The sequence below is a fragment of the Grammomys surdaster genome, unplaced genomic scaffold (assembly GCF_004785775.1).
Source record: "Grammomys surdaster isolate TR1022 unplaced genomic scaffold, NIH_TR_1.0 125429, whole genome shotgun sequence".
In the NCBI taxonomy this organism is placed as follows: Eukaryota; Metazoa; Chordata; class Mammalia; order Rodentia; family Muridae; genus Grammomys; species Grammomys surdaster.
In genome coordinates this window covers 333,873-350,468 of record NW_021620296.1, presented here as the reverse complement: position 1 = coordinate 350,468, position 16,596 = coordinate 333,873, and the positions used below count along the sequence as shown (strand labels likewise).

Below are 16,596 nucleotides of genomic sequence, written 5' to 3'. Positions count from 1 at the left end.
TTACTATATTACTCCAAGCCTACTTTTTACTATTTTTACTATATTACTCCAAGCCTACTTTTTACTATTTTTACTATATTACTCCAAGCCTACTTTTTTTTTTTTTGAAATGGGATCTCATGTAGCCTAAGATGGCCCCCGAGCTCCCTATGCAGCCAGGAGTGACCTTGAACTATTGATTCTCCTGCTTCCACTTCCCAAGTGGTGGGATCACAGGCAGTCACCACCACTCCTGTCTGTGCTATTAGAGATGGAACCAAGAGGTGACCTGTTAAGCAGGCAAAACACTCTACCAGCTGAGCAGCCCCAGGGGAGCAGGGCCGCTGTGCATCTCATGTCCCCCATTAAATTATTGAGACATCTTTGTACAAAGCCAATTGGCCGTAAAATGTGAGGGTTTATTTGTGGATTGTGAACGCCTAGTTCTGTCCTACTAGCAAACATGACTGTCCTGTGCCAGCGTGTCTTTCTGCACACACAGCTGTTTGAAGTTGTCGCATTCGAATCCTGAGACTTTGCTCCTGAAAGCAGCCAACACCTCCCTTGTCTCTTCCTTGTGAATTTCATGACCTGCCTGTTTCTGCAAAGGGGAAGAAGAAGGTCATGGTTCTTATGGTGATGGTGTTGGATCTGTACACAGTGTGGGGGAACACTGCCACCCGCTCACAAGCTTATTGATTCAGCAAAGAATGACACAGGGTGACAGTATCTCTTACAACTTCAGCTGCTTGGGGGGCTGAAGTGAAGGATGTGACTTTTGTGCCTGTGCCGTCCCAGTACCTCATGGCACCTCTTGAAATGCAGCCCACCCCAGTGCTCACTATAGCCACCTAAGTGCAGGAAAAGGCTGGGCATTAGCACGTGACTCCCTCATCCCAGGCTTCCCACTCTAGATGTAGCCAGGGCACACTTGGGTGCCCACATGTAAGGACCAGAGCTCCCCACAAGGGCCTGTTTGTTCTTCTGAGAAATTGCAGAAGGCTGCTCAAGCCGTATTCTAGGGCTGGGGCCCCTACAATTCTCTTAGCTGTTGAAAATGAGGGTGCAGCCCTGCCTCTACACTACGGTCAGCTGACCAGAGATGTTTGTGAACCCCTGGGCTTCCCCAGAGAGCTTGTACCTCTCAGCCTGGCATCCACCCACTCTCATGCCCATGGCTGGAGGACCTAGCCTTTGCCCACAAGCCTTAAGGTTTGAACTGTCTTGGGGAGAAATGTTTAGCTCCTGGCCTAGCCAAGGATCCAGGCAGCCCTTAGAACCTTGTTGAGATCCAGGGCCAGTCAGGCTGCACCCCAGAGCCTGTCCTACCCCCCTGTGGCCCAGCCTCCATACCATCTGTAGTGACTGGTAGGTGACCCCTGGGGCTTGTCCTGCCAGTCAGGATTGGCACTGCCCCTGCTGGTCTTCAGTAATTATTTATGGTGGACCCTGTCTCCCCTGGGTATAGGGCAGGGGGTCTACCGCACTGAACCTGTGGTGCCTATACCACTCCTGGAGGCAGGAGCAGACTGTGTGGCACCCAGGGTGCTTCCAGCCTCTGCTGGGGACCAGGCCTTTTCCTTATGGAGCAGTGGTTCTCAACCTTCCTAACGCTGAGACCCTTTAACATAGTCCCTCATGCTGTGGTGACCTCCCCCCCCAACACACAGTGGTGACCTCCCCCCCCCACCACACACACACACCAACTTTAAAACTATCTGGTTGCTACTTCATAATTGTAATTTTGCTGCTGTTATGAATTGTAATGCAAATGTCTGATATGGGACCCACGGGTTGAGAACTGCTGTTTTGTATTCTGGGGTTCTGCTGTGTCCATGCTGACCTATACCTTCCAGAAAGTGTGACAGCTCAGACTGCCTAGTACCCTGACTAAACTGTCCTGGGGAAGTGGCTGAGGAAGGACAGGCCACCTATGGAGGGTGTAGAAGGCAGAGCCAGCAGGTACTTCACTGGGTACAGTGACCCAGTGTTCCTGAGTGGGGTCCTGGAAGGCATGCTGAGAGGATCTCTTTCTCTTGCAGGGTACACCATGTTTGCTGTGGGCATTGGGGCCTTGATCTTTGGGTACTGGAAAATGATGAGGTGGAACCAGGAACGCAGGTAGGCCCGCTCACCACCAGCGGTTCTGTGAGGATGAGGGCTGACTGGCCATCCAGGGCGAGAAAGTGTGTATCCAACCCTACCTCCTCTCCTGAAGCAAAGAGCTGGGAGCAGGCCTTCAGCTGTTGAACTTGGGCTTCTCAGCTGGCACTGTGGGTGGTAACCAGCACATGGTGGACTTGGTTTTGGGACAAGAGAGCCCAAGACCATGAGTGTCATAGACGAAAAGAAATCCTCTTCCTGGGCCATATCACTGGGTTCGGTTTCCTAGGCCCCTGAAGTTGAGAGGTTCCCCACTCCCTGTGGGGATAATAGGAACTGCAGAAGAAAGCCTGCAGGCCCTGCACCCTGCTATTTTGAGAACAAAGGGAATTGGTTTTGTAAGGCCCAGAGCCTGGTGATGAGTGTTTCCCCCTCCATCCAGAGCTTCAAGCAGGGCTATTTTTAGGATTTAAAAAAAATTTTTTTGAAAGGAAAGTGTGAAGCCAACAGTTTTGTGCCTGCTTTAGCCTGTGCCAGCTGTGCCCTAGCTTGCCCTCCTGTCCCAACTCAGGTGACCAGCATTGGCCCCACCCTCCTCCCCACCAGCACCTTGTGGCCCTGTCATGTCTGTGTCCCACACTCTCCCAGTGGCCACAACTGACCCCACTGGGTGTTGATTTTCCAGGCGCCTGCTGATCGAGGACTTGGAGGCCAGGATTGCCCTCATGCCGCTCTTCCAGGCAGAGAAGGACCGGAGGTAGGCTAGGGTGGGGGGTCCAGCAGCACCATCAGGGACTGGGAAGGGGCCCCTTCGTCAAGGAAGAGACAAGTGGTTGCCTTGAGCTCAGCCATGCTCTGTGGCCACAGGACCCTGCAGATTCTTCGGGAGAACCTGGAGGAGGAGGCCGTCATCATGAAAGACGTGCCCGACTGGAAGGTGGGGGAGTCCGTGTTCCACACCACGCGATGGGTGCCGCCCGTCATCGGCGAGATGTATGGGCTGCGCACCAAGGAGGAGATGGACAACGCCAACTTCGGCTTCACCTGGTACACATAGGGCCTGAGCCAGCACACAGAATAAAGACAAATAAACTGTGACTCGATTGCGACTCATCCTTATACACCCAGTCTGTCACCGGTCATCACAGAGTTAAGTCACCCTCTGTCTTTTGGCCAATGGCTGTATGCAGCTTCTCCTAGTGGCCGCAGATTAGCAGGCGCCTAGTCACAGGGCTCCGCCCCCGGGCCACGCTTAAAAGGCAGCGCGGAGCCAGCTTGCCTGTGCGGCCATGAGCAGCAGTGAGCACAACACGGACCCTGTCCAGTTGCCGGAGGAGAGGCGCTTTCTCAGGTCAGCAGGTGATGGGGTCGTGGACAGGGTTCAGGCTGGAGGCAGGTGACCCTGGGGACTAGGGTCTGCTGGGAGCTTGCAGGTGCATCCAATGCCTTGTTGCCAGGGAAACTGCATTCCAGGCAAGCCAGCCCTCATAGTTACCCATCAGGTTCTCATTGTCAGAGAAAAGTGGTTTGAGATGTGGCGAGGGGCTTGGAGTCACACAGAGGCTTTGAATACCGACTGCCACTGGGAGCCACAGGAGTTTCAGGATGGGGGTTATGATGCGTTGCCAAAGCCCCGATACGTTTTGAGGTACAGAGTATATGCCTGACGCCAGGTGAACAAGTGATGGAGAGGGCACCAGGGTGCCTTTGCTAGATGGTTCCTTGCCTTTCTAGACACGTAATGTGGGATTGTCAGGCTAAGTTCCCTTCAACACTGGACCTGAAAGAGAACTAAGCCTGCCTGCTCTGGTCCTAGGAGCTGGACTTGAGGGGGACCTCCCCAATACCAGTCCCAAATGACGGATGGGCTACCTGCTGCTCCCCACGGCTCTCACCCCTCGGTTGGGATGTTCTCTAGGACTGCTTCTTGTCCCTGTTGTCATAGTTTCAGGTGAAGACAGGGAAGAGGTCAGCACCCCTAGCCCTGCAGCGGCAGCAGCCGTGGCTGTCAGCCCAAAGTGGGACTGTGCCTCTCCACAGCCTGCGAGTGGAGGCCAGAGGAACCCATCAGGTCTGCCTTCCTCTAGTCTCCTCCAGGGTCTCATGCTAAAGCTAGGCAATTGATTGTGAAGACTGGCTGGCCAGCAAGTCCACAGATACTCCTGTTTGTTCCTTGACAGGTCACAGGCATACCTACTGTCCCCAGATGTTTCTCCACCTCCACCCCACCCCTGCAGGTTCTAGGAATTAAACTGAGTGAAAAGCCAGCAGTTTTCCGTCTTAAAGCATATCTGTGTATTTGTTGTGAAGGTGTCTGTACAGGAAATAGGCACTGGGTCTCCTGACGCTGGAACTGCCCAGTGTGGGTGCTGGGAGCTGAACTCAGGTCCCTCGCAGGAGCAGCTCTGGCTCCTAGCCACTGAGACATCTCTCAGCCCCTAAGCCTGTGAAACAGAATTTCACTAAGCAGGACTGGTGAGAGTCCTGCCTCACCCTCCAAGTCCTGGGATTCAAGTGTGTGCCACTGTCTGGGTCTTACCCCACACTGAGCACGAGCTGCCCAGTGCAGCTGACCTAGGCGTCTCCATCCTCCCCCACTTCCACACACCCCTTCTTTCTCAAGGCCTCCTACCCTGCACCTGTGGTCCCATCTTCCTGAGCGGCCTGACAGCTTTGTTTTCTTTTCCTTTCCCCATGAGACAGGGTTTCTCTGTATGGCCCAGGCTGTCCTGGAACCTGCTCTGTAGACCAGGTTGGCCTTGAACTTACAGAAATCTACCTGCCTCTGCCTCCTGAGCACGGGGGTTAAAGTCATGCATTACCGAGTCCGGCTCTGAAGTGTGTCTTGGTGTGTTGAGTTCTTCCTACCCTGTTCTCCACACTTGCTGTTTCTGCCCCAGGTCATTCCAGACTTGTTCCAGGTGCTCTCCCTTCCTACCTTGACATTCCCCTGTCTCCTCCCTTCCCCTAGGATGCCCTGCCTGAGGTCCATGTCTTGGCAGTGCTTGCTGGGTAGTATACACCCCACACAAGCAGTCCACACCTGGAAAGGAAGTGAGGAGGGTTGTTAGCATCAAGTAGGCCCTGTCCTCCTAGCCCTGGTTCCATAGTGCAGTGCCCGCCTTGCCAGGTTGCCAGCCCTGTCAGCAGGCGGAGGCTCCCCAACCTCTGTCCTGGTGCCTGTACTTGCTATCCCTTTCTAAAACTTACCTTTTTCCCTGATGCTGTGTGTGGAACCTTGGGCCTCATGCATGTTTGACAGGTGTTCTGTCAAGCCATATCCAACATTAAATTGCTACTGACTTTTGAACAGACTCATGAATTGTGTAATCTGTTCTTGCCTTCAGTTGTTAGAGGTAGGCTGCAGACAGTCCTCAGTCAAGTGGTGGTAAAGCCACATAGCCCAGCAGCCCGTCTCTCTGGTCTCAGATATCTTAATTTTCTTTACTAAAATAGGGTCTCATGCCAGGCGTGGTGGCACAAGCCAGCACTTGGGAGGCAGAAGAAGGTGGATCTCTGAATTCAAAGCCAGCCTGATCTACAAAACTAGTTCCAGGACAGAACAATAAGGACTACATGGAGAAACCAAAGAATCAAAACCAAACAAAAACAACCCCCACCAAAACAAAAACAAACAAAAACCAAACAAACAAAAAAACAGGCAAACAGAAGTCTCACTATGATGTACCCTTGACTCACCATTCTGCCTCCCAAGTTCTGGGATTGAAGGAGTAGGGCTACCTAGCCTAGTTCAGATATCTTAATTTCATTGTCCAGTTGAAGGCCCCCTCCCGTTTTCTTGAGTGAGCTGCTAAACTCTGCAGACTTCAAAAACCACTTTGACAAGCTGGAGTTGGCCCCCTCCAATGTGCTGGAGCTTCCTCATTGGCCCCTGTATCAGAAATTAAATTCTTTTAAGGTGTCGGGTGAGTGAGCTCACCAGTTATAAATCTGAGAGAGGAGGACGAAGAGTTCGACGGCGACACCCTGAGCTATGCAGTGAGACCTTGCAGCGTGCAGGGCTCAGTCTGCATTCATCTTTCTGATCTCTGAGTCGCTGGGCTCAGTCAGTCTTAAGTTTTCTGGCAATAAAACCACCACTGAGTTTTTGACCACCAGAGGGCTCGCGCGCCTCAGGCTGCCATTTCAAACCATGCTGTGGGATGGGAAACCTGGGCAAGAGATGGCGGACCCGGGTCTCAAGGCCACTGGAACTCCTCTTGGACCCGGTCTTTGGCTGGGGTCTGGGCAGCCATCCTCGAGTCTCTGCTTTCTGTCTGCACCTCTGAGCGTGTTGTCCAACTCCGTCTGCAGCACCTCGGAGGCGGCCGCCCTGGAGCGGGAGCTACTGGAGGAGTACCGCTTCGGGCGGCAGCAGCTGGTGGAACTATGTGGGCACGCCAGTGCGGTGGCTGTGACCAAGGTACCAGCCCCCTTTGCTCGGTGTTACCTGTCACTCGAGTTGGGAAACTGAAGTACAAGAGAGCTCACCACCAGACCTGACCACAGAACCCAGAACTAGGGTACCAGACAAGGCAGAAGTGGGTCCCCAGAGACTCAGATTGGGGGGGGGGCACCTACAGGGTGGGGCTGAATCTTTCGAGGTGCAGGCCTGGGTCTCCCAGAGGTGTGACCTACCTTTCAGCTATCCCTGCCACAACCCCAAATGCCCCAAAGGGAAAAAAGGTCCTAAGATGGACAGGGTGGGACCGCAGTAGGGGGCTAAACCTCCGCTGACAGGAGGGTGTTGTTGACTACGTCAAAGGCGCTTACTGTGAGGCCCACTGAGGTGATCTTGGGATCCTCCACGTAGAAGCCCAAGGATAAGCACCTCCCAGCACCGCATATACCCTGCCTCTCTTGGTTTTAAATTCCATTTCTTCCCCCCCCTCGCCCCCGCCCTTGGGTGTGAATGTAAGCATGTGGGGTGGGTAGGATAGTTTGTGAGCTAGTGTTCTTCCATCATGTGGGTTCAGGAAAGAAACTACAGTCCCTTCAGAGGCTTGGTGGCAAGTTCCTTTATCAGCTGAGCCACTTCGCTGGCTTTCTTCAGTAGCCCAGCTTGCCTTCGTGGTGGTTCATAGCTGCTAACTCCGCAGTTGGGGGGCCTGAGGCAGGAGAGTTGCTACAAGTTCAAGACCAGCCTGAGTAAGAGTGAGGACCTCTAAAACAAAAATAATGTGCGCAGACTGATCGTTTGAGATAGAAAGCAGACAGGAAATACCGAAAGGTAAAGGCAGGAGTGGGGCAGAGAAAGATGGCCTAGGCACCACTCTTGCCGAATTGCGGACATCCCTCTGGGATCACCCCACTTTTCACCTTTTTGAGGGAGCTGGGCGAGGGATGTGGGAATGGGTAAACAAACTGCACTAGGACTGGGCGTGAGGCAGGGTCCGCCTTCCGGCCCCCCGCATGTGGCTCCGTCCCTCTGCCCCAGCGCCACCCCCCATCGAGCTGCCCTGCTGTATGTTATGTCTCAGGCGTTCCCTCTGCCCTCGCTGTCGCGGAAACAGAGGACAGTGTTGGTCGTATGCGGCCCGGAGCAGAATGGCGCCGTGGGGCTGGCGTGTGCCCGGCACCTGCGGGTGTTCGTAAGTAACAGGGTCGTGATGCGGGGGGGCAGAAATGGGGCTGGGGTCCCGCTGGGGTCAGGAGGGGGACTCTCTTCCACCTCCATCACCGAACCCGGGTTCGTCCCAGGAATACCAGCCCAGCATCTTCTGCCCGGTGCGTTCGGCCGATGCGCTGCACCGTGACCTGACCACGCAGTGCGAGAAGATGGACATCCCCTTCCTGTCCTTCCTGCCCGCCGAGGTCAGAGGCGCCCACCCTGCCCCTGCCCCGTCCCGTCCGAGCGTAGCACCTGACACCGCCCCTCTCCCCAGGTGCGGCTCATCGACGACGCGTACGGGCTGGTGGTGGACGCGGTGCTTGGGCCAGGAGTGCGGCCGGCGGAGGCAGGCGGGCCTTGCGCGCGCGCGCTGGCCACGCTGAAGCGACTCTCCATCCCGCTCGTGAGCCTGGACGTCCCCTCAGGCACGTCACCCAGGGGCAGCCTGGTTACCCGAGCCTGTTTTTTTCCATCCATCCCAAATTCCCCTCTGCACCTCCCTCATCCCCACCCTAGGTTTTCCTTGTCCAACTCTTTCAACCTCAGTTTCCGTGTCTGCCCTCATCCTGTTTCACACCCGCCCTGAGGATGGGAGCGATACAAGCGGCTGCCCTAAGTGACTCGGTGTCCCCTTGGTTCGGGTGCTCAGCTCCAGGGGCACCACCCACCACCAGCCCTGTTGCTCGACAGACGTGAGCTCACTGGGCAGAGGCCATGCCTGCCAGGCCAGAGCTGCTAGGGACAAATAGCGCTCAGCCTTCCGTGGGGACTGCGTGGGGGCGTCCCCAGCTAGATGGCTCCAAGACTATCCCAGACCAAAGCCGAGGCATAGCTAGTCCGAGTGGGGAGACAGTAGGTGGTCCCGGAAAAGTGGGGGATCCTGCAATCAGAGAGAAGAGCCGGCGGCTCTGGTTAGTGCCTGAGGCAGCGGAGAAATCCAGGTTGCTGGGACGCGGACTGGGTGGAACCGAAACTCCTGGTGGTTTGGAGAGAGGGTAGAGACTGACAAATGTAACATCCGGTGGGTCAGAGAGCCGAGACGTCTCAGGTCGGAGGGGGAAATCAAACCCGGTGGTGATGTGGGGGGCAGAGTTCTGAAGGAGGGGGGTCTCGGGTCACAGTAGAGGGTGGGGACTTAGTCCGAGAAGGGCAGCTGAGGTCAGACCGGAGGTGGGTGAGGAAGGTCTGATTTGAGCGAGGCGGCTCCTGACCGCTGCGGAGGGAGACACGGCTCAGAAGGCAGAGGCTGGGTCTTGGCAGGCTGACGGTGGAAATGGTGTAGTCGGAGGGTGGAGGCGGGTCTGCGGTCAGCAGGTCTGACCGCTACCCACGTGCGTGGAGGGAGGCAGGGCCGACTTGGTCCGGGCCCGAGGTCTTCTCAGCTTCCCTTCTTCCGCCCTCAGGCTGGGATGCCGAGGCTGGCGGCGACGAGAAGGACGCGGTGCAGCCCGATGTGCTGGTGTCCTTTGCGGCGCCCAAAAGCTGCGCCTGTCACTTCTCCGGACGTCACCACTTTGTAGCCGGCAGGTTCGTGCCTGACGACGTGCGCCGAAAGTTTGGCCTGCACCTGCCAAAATATACTGGCACTGACTGCGTGGCCTCACTGTGACCGGCACCAATAAACATCTCCACCACCTCTCCCTCTGCCTCTTTTGTGCACCAGGCCAGGGGGTGGACGGGTGGAGAGGGGACTTCTCTCCAGGCTTAAGGAGAGGAGCTGCGCCGTGGAGTTTCCTAGAATGGAGAGCAGACCCCTAGTGGGACTTCCAGGCTGCCGGGGGTTGGGGGTGGGGTGGCCTACAGTTCTTAGGACCGAAGTTAAACAATATAAAGAACGTCCAGCAGCCTAGGGCGCCCAGCAACTTCAAGTTTAAGACCAGAGGGAGCCCAGCACAGGGACCGGACTCAGAGAAGGAGGGGGAACGCAGGGCCCGGGGTGGGGGGGTCTAAGGGCGGAGGCACCGCGGGAGGCATAGAAAAAGGGCGACCCAGCGTGGTATACAGGGGCGTGGCTTGCAGGCCGCGTCCCGCCTTTTTAGTTCCAAGTAGCCGCCAGGCCCGCCCCAGTCGGATCCCAGAGCTTCGCAGAGCAGCTCGGACCTGGCGATGGCGTCACCTCTGCCCTTGCTCTGTCTCTGCATCGCCGCCGCACACTTAGCGGGAGCGCGAGGTGAGATGCCTCTGCGGGCCCCGCGCGCAGAAAAGCGGGCAGGGGAGGGGCATCTTATGAGCGTCCCAGAGAGTGGGTGAAAGAGACCTCTTCCATCCTCCTAGGAAGGTCTACCGGGCCAAGGCTTTGAACCGTAAATCTTCAGGTTTCCAAATCTGTGCCAAGGGGTAGTAGCTGTCCCTCCGCAGGGTTGGCGACAGTCCCACTTCTCAGAGGATGGGGCTCCAGGAAGAAGAGGTTTATCTGGATCTACCTTCCTAGTCCATCTTGTAAAGCTGGAAGGCCAGGGAAACCAAGGACTTAGCTGTTGGCACCTTGCATCCCACCTAGAAAGATCCGGGGGAGTAGATGGCAGGAGGGACTTCCAGAAAGAGACCGCAGTGATCTGCGGGCAGAGGCAGGGCTGAATGTGTTCGACTTGTATTTGATGAACATTTGAGCCTACAGGGGTAGAGTGGGAAGAGTCGCCTAACCTGTGGAGAGACTGGGCTTCAGGGTCTGCTGCCAGTAATGGGAAGGCTTCCTGGAGTGGGTGCTGCTGCAGTCCCCAGTGTTAGAGCTGGCCTCTCAGAGCCTCAGTTTTCTACCCCGTGAAATGTGGTCAATGTTCCCCCTGTTGCAACAAAAGGGGATCTCAGTGGTCCCTATCGTGTGTCTCCTCGAGCTCCCACAGACGCCACCCACACCGAGGAGCACACCGCAACCGCCAGGGGTCTTCAGGGACGGCCTCCAGACCCCGGCCAGCCCTCGCCAGCCCTCGAGGAGTGGGAGGGTGAGTCACTTCAGCAACCCGCCTGTGTGATCTGGGCTTGGTGGGGTCAGCGGGGAGGGGAGGGAGAGTGAGGAGTCCTTGGACATCACAGCTCCTGGAGGCCCTGACCTCAAGGCTCCAAGCTGGAGGGACTAGCGGGAGGTGAACTCGGGCTCAGCGTGCGATGCCCGCAGAAGCCAGCGAGTGGACGTCGTGGTTCAACGTGGACCACCCGGGAGGAGATGGCGACTTCGAGAGCCTGGCTGCCATTCGCTTCTACTACGGGCCCGCGCGCGTGTGCCCGAAGCCACTGGCGCTGGAGGCACGCACCACCGACTGGGCGCTACCAGCTGCAGTGGGCGAGAGGGTGCACGCCAACCCAGAGCGCGGCTTCTGGTGTCTTAATCGCGAGCAACCGCGAGGCCGCCACTGCTCCAACTACCACGTGCGCTTCCGCTGTCCACTGGGTAAGGGCGGGGCCCATAGGCTTGGGCGGGCGGGTCCAGTACGACCCTAAGGAGCAAGGCCCAGTGGTGGCAGGGCACGGAGTTTGCGTTGTATGGGCGTGGCTTAGTGAGACACACCCATCAGCCCGCGAACATTGCCCAGGTTGTTGTAGGTAGTGCACTGACATGCCAGGATCCCATTGGTCCAGCCTGAACAGCTCGGTGTTGGGAGGATGCCTTAAGCCTTATCATATTGAAGTCCAATGGGGGACAGCAGGGCTAATCACAACCGCACCTAGCAAGGAGCCGGGTGTGGGGGGGGGAGTGCGGGACAGGTGAGCTCTGTGCAGGACTGCAGTCAGGGAGGGTGTATGCTGGGAGAACCGAACCCATCCACGTAGTCCAGAAAGCCCGCTGCCCAAGGTAGGCAGATCCACCTCATCTCCCTCCTTGCTCCGCAGAGGCGGCGTGGGGCGCTTGGGGAGCGTGGGGCCTCTGCTCCAAGAGTTGCGGGCCAGGCCGTCGCCTGCGCCGCCGCAGCTGTCAAAGCTCTTCTGGGGACACGTGTCCCGGGAGCTCCCAGGAGGCGCAGAAGTGTATGAGATCCCGTTGCCCAGGTAGGAGGGACGGGGGCCAGAGGAGGGGATGATCAAAGGTGGGGTCCACATAAAAAGGGGCCCAGAGGACTGGACCAGTTGAAGTGGAGGCCATGCACACGCCAGAGAAGGAGACTATACAGGCGGGGTCTGTGGGTGCGGGGCAGGCATGGGAAGACCTGAGGAGTTATTTCCCCTAGTGTATACACTAAGATATCCCTGTGTGTAGACAGAAGCCAGTTGCACACTCTGCGTCCACTCATGCAGCCGTCAGTCTCTGCCTGTCTTGGTCGCCCACGCAGACACGATGCCCAGGCCCTCCCTGTGCCAGACAGCAGGCCAGCCAGGAGGGGACTGGAAATTCCACCCGGGGCCTGGGCTCCACAAACATGGTCTGCAGACAGCTGCAGACCATATAGTGGGGGCACGATGTGGCTAATCGTGGGGACCCCACCCGGTGCCTCTGCCCTGAAGTTTCCATTGGAACTTTCCACTGTGTGGTGAAGCAGCGGTGTTGGAAGTGAGACAGATGTTGTCCAAGACAGCCCCTCGCTCCCAGCCCCCACCTAGGTATCCCTGCCCGATGAGTCCTCACCATCTTTTAAGAATCAGCCTCTGTGGTCTGCTCGCAGACTTCCCCTGTATCTATGGGCCCACCTTCCTCACATTGCTCCAGCTCTGCCCCGGTATCCCTGGCTCCAGGCTCACTTACGTCCAGGCCCACGAAGCTTGTGGGGAACTGATGGGAGGCAGGGTTACATAAGTGCAAAGCTCTCCCCAAGAGTTCTCTCTTGCCTCTGCTGCTCCCATGTTCCCCTAGGGTGTAGCTCTGACACCTGCAGGTGCCCCAACCACATCCTATTGGGCTCGGTGGTCACTCCATCTGGCCGCCCACTATCAGGAGCCAGGGTCTCCCTCCGAACTCGACCTGGCACCATAGCCACCAGCGGTACTCATGGAACCTTCCGAGTGTCTGGAGTCTGCGCTGGCAGCAAGGCCAATGTCAGCGCCCAGATGAATGGGTTCTCTGCTGGTACAGCCCAGGCCCATGCCAACAGTTCCACCTCAGCTGTGGTCACCATCACCCTTGAAGAGTTAGGTGAGTGTCCCTGCAGCCAAGAACATGTGAGTTACAGAGGAGGATGTTCCAGGCCATGGGGGAGAAATAAGCTGTGACTCACTTGTTGACACCACAGAATGAGGCGGGCTGTCCCTGAGACAATTCGAAGAAAAAGGGTTCCCTGGGGTATAGCAGGGTCGTGAGCTTGGCCAACTCTGACCCCCTCAGGGAAGCCGTACCTGGTAAAGCACCCTGAGTCTCGAGTTCGAGAGGCAGGTCAGAATGTGACCTTCTGCTGCAAGGCCTCGGGGACACCCATGCCCAAGAAATATTCCTGGTGAGTGTCCAAGCAAACTCAGGGAACTCGGCCAGCTTTGGGTTGACTAGGATGGTACCGTGTGGTACTTCAAAGCCTTTTAAATCTAAGGTGTGATGATGAACACATGATCCCAGCACTGAGATCATGAGCTGAGGCAGGAGGATTGTCGTGATCTTGAAGTCGTGTAGGTTACATAGGTTACATTGTGTGTGCGTGCGTGTGTGTGTGTGTGTGTTTGTGTGTGTAGCCATGTTGCCAAAGAAGGAAAAGCAGAGCGGGCCTGGTGAGGCACGCCTTTAGTGTGTAGAGGCTGGAGGATCGGGAGTTCAAACTCACCCTTTGCTATACAGCCTAAAATGCAGGAGACCTTGTCTCAACAGAACAAAAACCTCCTCGGAGTGAATGCAGGCCTCTGTCTTCCCTGAGACGTGCAGACGCTCAGGGTGAGGCTGAGCTCCAGGAAGCCACTCTCCAGCTCTTCCCTCCTAGAGACAGACGCAGTTCAGCCACCATTCCTAAAGTCCCCATGATGCTGTGCACTTACTGCCCTCTTCAGGTTCCACAACGGGACCCTACTGGACCGACGCCAGCAGGGGTCTGGGCCACACCTAGAGCTCCAGGGGCTTCTTGAGGAGCAGGCAGGGGAGTACCACTGCAAGGCCTGGAACGACGCCGGCACCGTGCGATCCCGCGTCGCCCACCTCACGATACTCGGTGAGTGTGGTCCAGTCCCACTCCACCCCACGCGAGCCCAGCCCCAAGCCCCTCGGCCTCCCTCCCATGACCTGGTTGTGTGGAATCCCCAGCTCCCGGCCAGCCGGCCTGTGACCCCCGACCTCAGGAACACCTGATCAAGCTTCCGGACGACTGCGGCCAGCCCGGCGGCGGCCCCACGTACCTAGACGTGGGTCTGTGCGCGGACACACGCTGCCCGGGCCCTGTGGGCTCCGGCGCTCGCTGTGGGGACGCGGGCTCTCGCTGCTGCTCAGTGCTGCGCCTGGAGAGCAGGGACATCCGCTGCTCCGGCTACGTGCTCCCGGTGAAGGTGGTGGCCGAGTGTGGCTGTCGCAAGTGCCTGCCCCGTCGGGGATTGGTGCGGGGCCGCGTGGTGGCTGCGGACTCCGGGGAGCCCCTTCGTTTCGCTAGGATTCTGCTGGGCCGCGCACCCATCGGCTTCACCTCCTACCAGGGCGACTTCACCATCGAGGTACCGCCGGCCACCGAGCGCCTCGTGGTGACCTTCGTGGACCCGAGTGGTGAGTTCGTGGACAGCGTCCGCGTGCTGCCTTTCGACCCTCGCGGCGCTGGTGTGTACCACGAGATCCGCGCGCAGCGCAAGGCGGCCGCAGTGCTGCTGGACGCGGAGCGGGGCGGTGAAATCCCGCTGGGCGGGACGGAGGAGGCGCCAGCGCTCGGCGAGCTGGTCCTGCCGCCCCGGACCTTCCACCACCCCGACGGCCGTCCCTACGCGGGGCCCGTGGAGGCGCGTGTCACCTTCGTGGACCCTCGTGACCTGGCGTCGGCGGCCGCGGCGTCCAGCGACCTGCGCTTCTTGGACAGCGCGGGTGAGCTGGCGCCGCTGCGCACCTACGGCATGTTTGCCGTGGACCTGCGCGCGCCCGGCTCCCCAGAGCAGCTGCACGTGGCGCGCGCGGACGTGCGCGTGGACGCCGACCACGTGCGCATGCCCGGCCACGCCGAGGCGCTGGCCCTCTGGTCGCTGGACCCGGAGACCGGGCTGTGGGAGGAGGAGGGGGCTGAGCGCGGGGGAGGCGGCTTCCGGCGTGAGAAGGCGGCGGCGCGCGTGCGCAGGGAGGAGCGCGCGTTCCTCGTGGGCGCGCTCACCGTGCGCGAGCGCCGCTTGTTCAACCTAGACGTGCCAGAGCGGCGCCGCTGCTTCGTGAAGGTTCGCGCGTACGGCACGGATCGCTTCGCGCCCGCCGAGCAGGTGCAGGGCGTGGTGGTGACGCTGCTCAACCTGGAGCCCGCGCCCGGCTTCACGGCCAACCCACGCGCGTGGGGCCGCTTCGACAGCGCGGTCACAGGGCCCAACGGGGCGTGCGTGCCGGCCTTCTGCGACGCCGAGCGGCCCGACGCCTACACGGCCTTTGTGACCGCGGCTCTGGGAGGCGAGGAGCTGGAGGCCGCGCCGTCGCGACCACGCGCGACCGCGGCCACCGTGGGCGTGGCGCAGCCCTACCTGGAGCGCCTAGGCTACCAGCGCACCGATCACGACGACCCTGCGCTCAAGCGCACCGGCTTCCGCTTGAACCTTGCGCGTCCACGCGCGGGCCACGAGTCCGAGGCGCACGGGCCCGTGTATCCCTGGCGCCGCCTGCGCGACTGCGAGGACGCGCCGGTCACCGACAGTCACTTCCGATTCTCGCGCGTGGAGGCGGACAAGTACGAATACGACGTAGTGCCATTCCACGAGGGAGCCCCCGCCTCGTGGACCGGCGACCTGCTGGCCTGGTGGCCCAACCCGCAGGAGTTCCGCGCGTGCTTCCTGAAGGTGCGGCTGCAGGGCCCGCAGGAGTACATGGTGCGTTCGCACAACGCGGGCGGCACCCACGAAGACACACGCGGCCGCCTCTATGGGCTGCGCGACACCCGCAGCGTGCGCCACCCTGAGCGCCCCGGCGCCTCGGCCGCCTGCGTGGAGTTCAAGTGCGGCGGCATGCTGTTTGACCAGCGCCAGGTGGACAGGACACTGGTGACTGTGACCCCGCAGGGCAGCTGCCGTCGCGTGGCCGTCAACACACTCCTGCAGGACTATCTAGCCCGGCACCCGCCGCTCGCCCCCGCCGACGACCCCGCCGCCTTCGCCATGCTGGCTCCCCTTGACGCGCTGGGCCACAACTATGGGGTCTACACGGTCACCGACCAGAGCCCACGGCTGGCCAAGGAAATCGCCATCGGCCGCTGCTTCGACGGCTCCTCCGATGGCTTCTCCCGGGAGATGAAAGCGGACGCTGGCACGGCTGTCACCTTCCAGTGCCGTGAGCCGCCCGCCAGACCCAGTCTCTTCCAGAGACTGCTGGAGAACCCTGCCTCAGCGCTTGGCGACATCCGTAGGGAGATGGGCCAAGCCACCCGCGATTCCCGGGTTACCCAGACCCAAGCCGGAGACACGCGCTCCTTCGGCCCTGGACAGTGACCTGGTCTCTGACCTCACTCTCTGCCTTGCTTTGGACTCCCGTATCTTCGGAAAGCCTCCTGCTTTGGCTCCCAGGTTTCTGGATCCCCTTCCCCCTCTCCCGCCAAGAATTTGGTCAAGATGAAAAAAAAAACAACAACAAAAACAAAAAAACCTAAGGGTGCTGGTGGAAATTTCAGTCAGGCAGCTGCGGCTCTGTGACCAGAAACAGAATGTCCAGCTGTAGATGAGGCAGGGCCGGGGTCATGGTTGTCCCTGTAAAGCCTGGGCCTCAGCCCAGGCAGGTTCTGACTGACTCAGGCCCTGGGTTGCAGCCTTTGTGGGACCCCCTGCCCCAGTTTCGGTCCTGAGGTCGTATTTATTGAGATAAAGCCCCAGTGGGAAGTCGGGGTACAAGTGGGCCC

General features: G+C 58.9%; 3 protein-coding genes across 3 annotated transcripts in view; all 3 read left to right on the top strand.

The window, feature by feature from the left end:
* Ndufa13 (NADH:ubiquinone oxidoreductase subunit A13) overlaps positions 1-3,185 on the top strand; it is an 8,181-nt gene extending 4,996 nt beyond the window's left edge. The window contains exons 2-4 of the mRNA XM_028786143.1: positions 2,022-2,100; positions 2,768-2,839; positions 2,950-3,185. Coding sequence (XP_028641976.1) covers positions 2,022-2,100; positions 2,768-2,839; positions 2,950-3,139 — 341 coding nt within the window. The 3' untranslated portion in view covers positions 3,140-3,185. The remainder of the gene's footprint in view (positions 1-2,021; positions 2,101-2,767; positions 2,840-2,949) is intronic.
* A 185-nt stretch (positions 3,186-3,370) lies between these two features.
* On the top strand, positions 3,371-9,331 carry Yjefn3 (YjeF N-terminal domain containing 3). Its single transcript, XM_028786050.1, has 6 exons — positions 3,371-3,433; positions 6,397-6,505; positions 7,563-7,673; positions 7,783-7,896; positions 7,968-8,118; positions 9,097-9,331. Exons 1-6 carry the CDS (start codon positions 3,372-3,374, stop codon positions 9,300-9,302), a joined length of 753 nt encoding a protein of 250 aa, XP_028641883.1. The 5' UTR covers position 3,371; the 3' UTR covers positions 9,303-9,331.
* A 468-nt stretch (positions 9,332-9,799) lies between these two features.
* On the top strand, positions 9,800-16,192 carry Cilp2 (cartilage intermediate layer protein 2). Its single transcript, XM_028786052.1, has 8 exons — positions 9,800-9,863; positions 10,537-10,635; positions 10,809-11,081; positions 11,522-11,677; positions 12,477-12,755; positions 12,945-13,053; positions 13,592-13,749; positions 13,842-16,192. The coding sequence occupies exons 1-8, from the start codon at positions 9,800-9,802 to the stop codon at positions 16,190-16,192; spliced, it is 3,489 nt and encodes a 1,162-aa protein (XP_028641885.1).
* The last annotated feature ends 404 nt before the right edge of the window (positions 16,193-16,596 follow it).

Bases quoted from the DNA above. Each gene is read 5' to 3' on its own strand.
- Yjefn3 (XM_028786050.1), top strand. From the start codon at position 3,372: ATGAGCAGCAGTGAGCACAACACGGACCCTGTCCAGTTGCCGGAGGAG. The intron at 6,506-7,562 runs GTACCAGCCCCC...GTTATGTCTCAG, and splicing joins GTGCGGTGGCTGTGACCAAG to GCGTTCCCTCTGCCCTCGCT. The intron at 7,897-7,967 runs GTCAGAGGCGCC...CCCTCTCCCCAG, and splicing joins TGTCCTTCCTGCCCGCCGAG to GTGCGGCTCATCGACGACGC.
- Cilp2 (XM_028786052.1), top strand. From the start codon at position 9,800: ATGGCGTCACCTCTGCCCTTGCTCTGTCTCTGCATCGCCGCCGCACAC. The intron at 13,054-13,591 runs GTGAGTGTCCAA...TGCCCTCTTCAG, and splicing joins ATGCCCAAGAAATATTCCTG to GTTCCACAACGGGACCCTAC. The intron at 13,750-13,841 runs GTGAGTGTGGTC...TGGAATCCCCAG, and splicing joins CGCCCACCTCACGATACTCG to CTCCCGGCCAGCCGGCCTGT.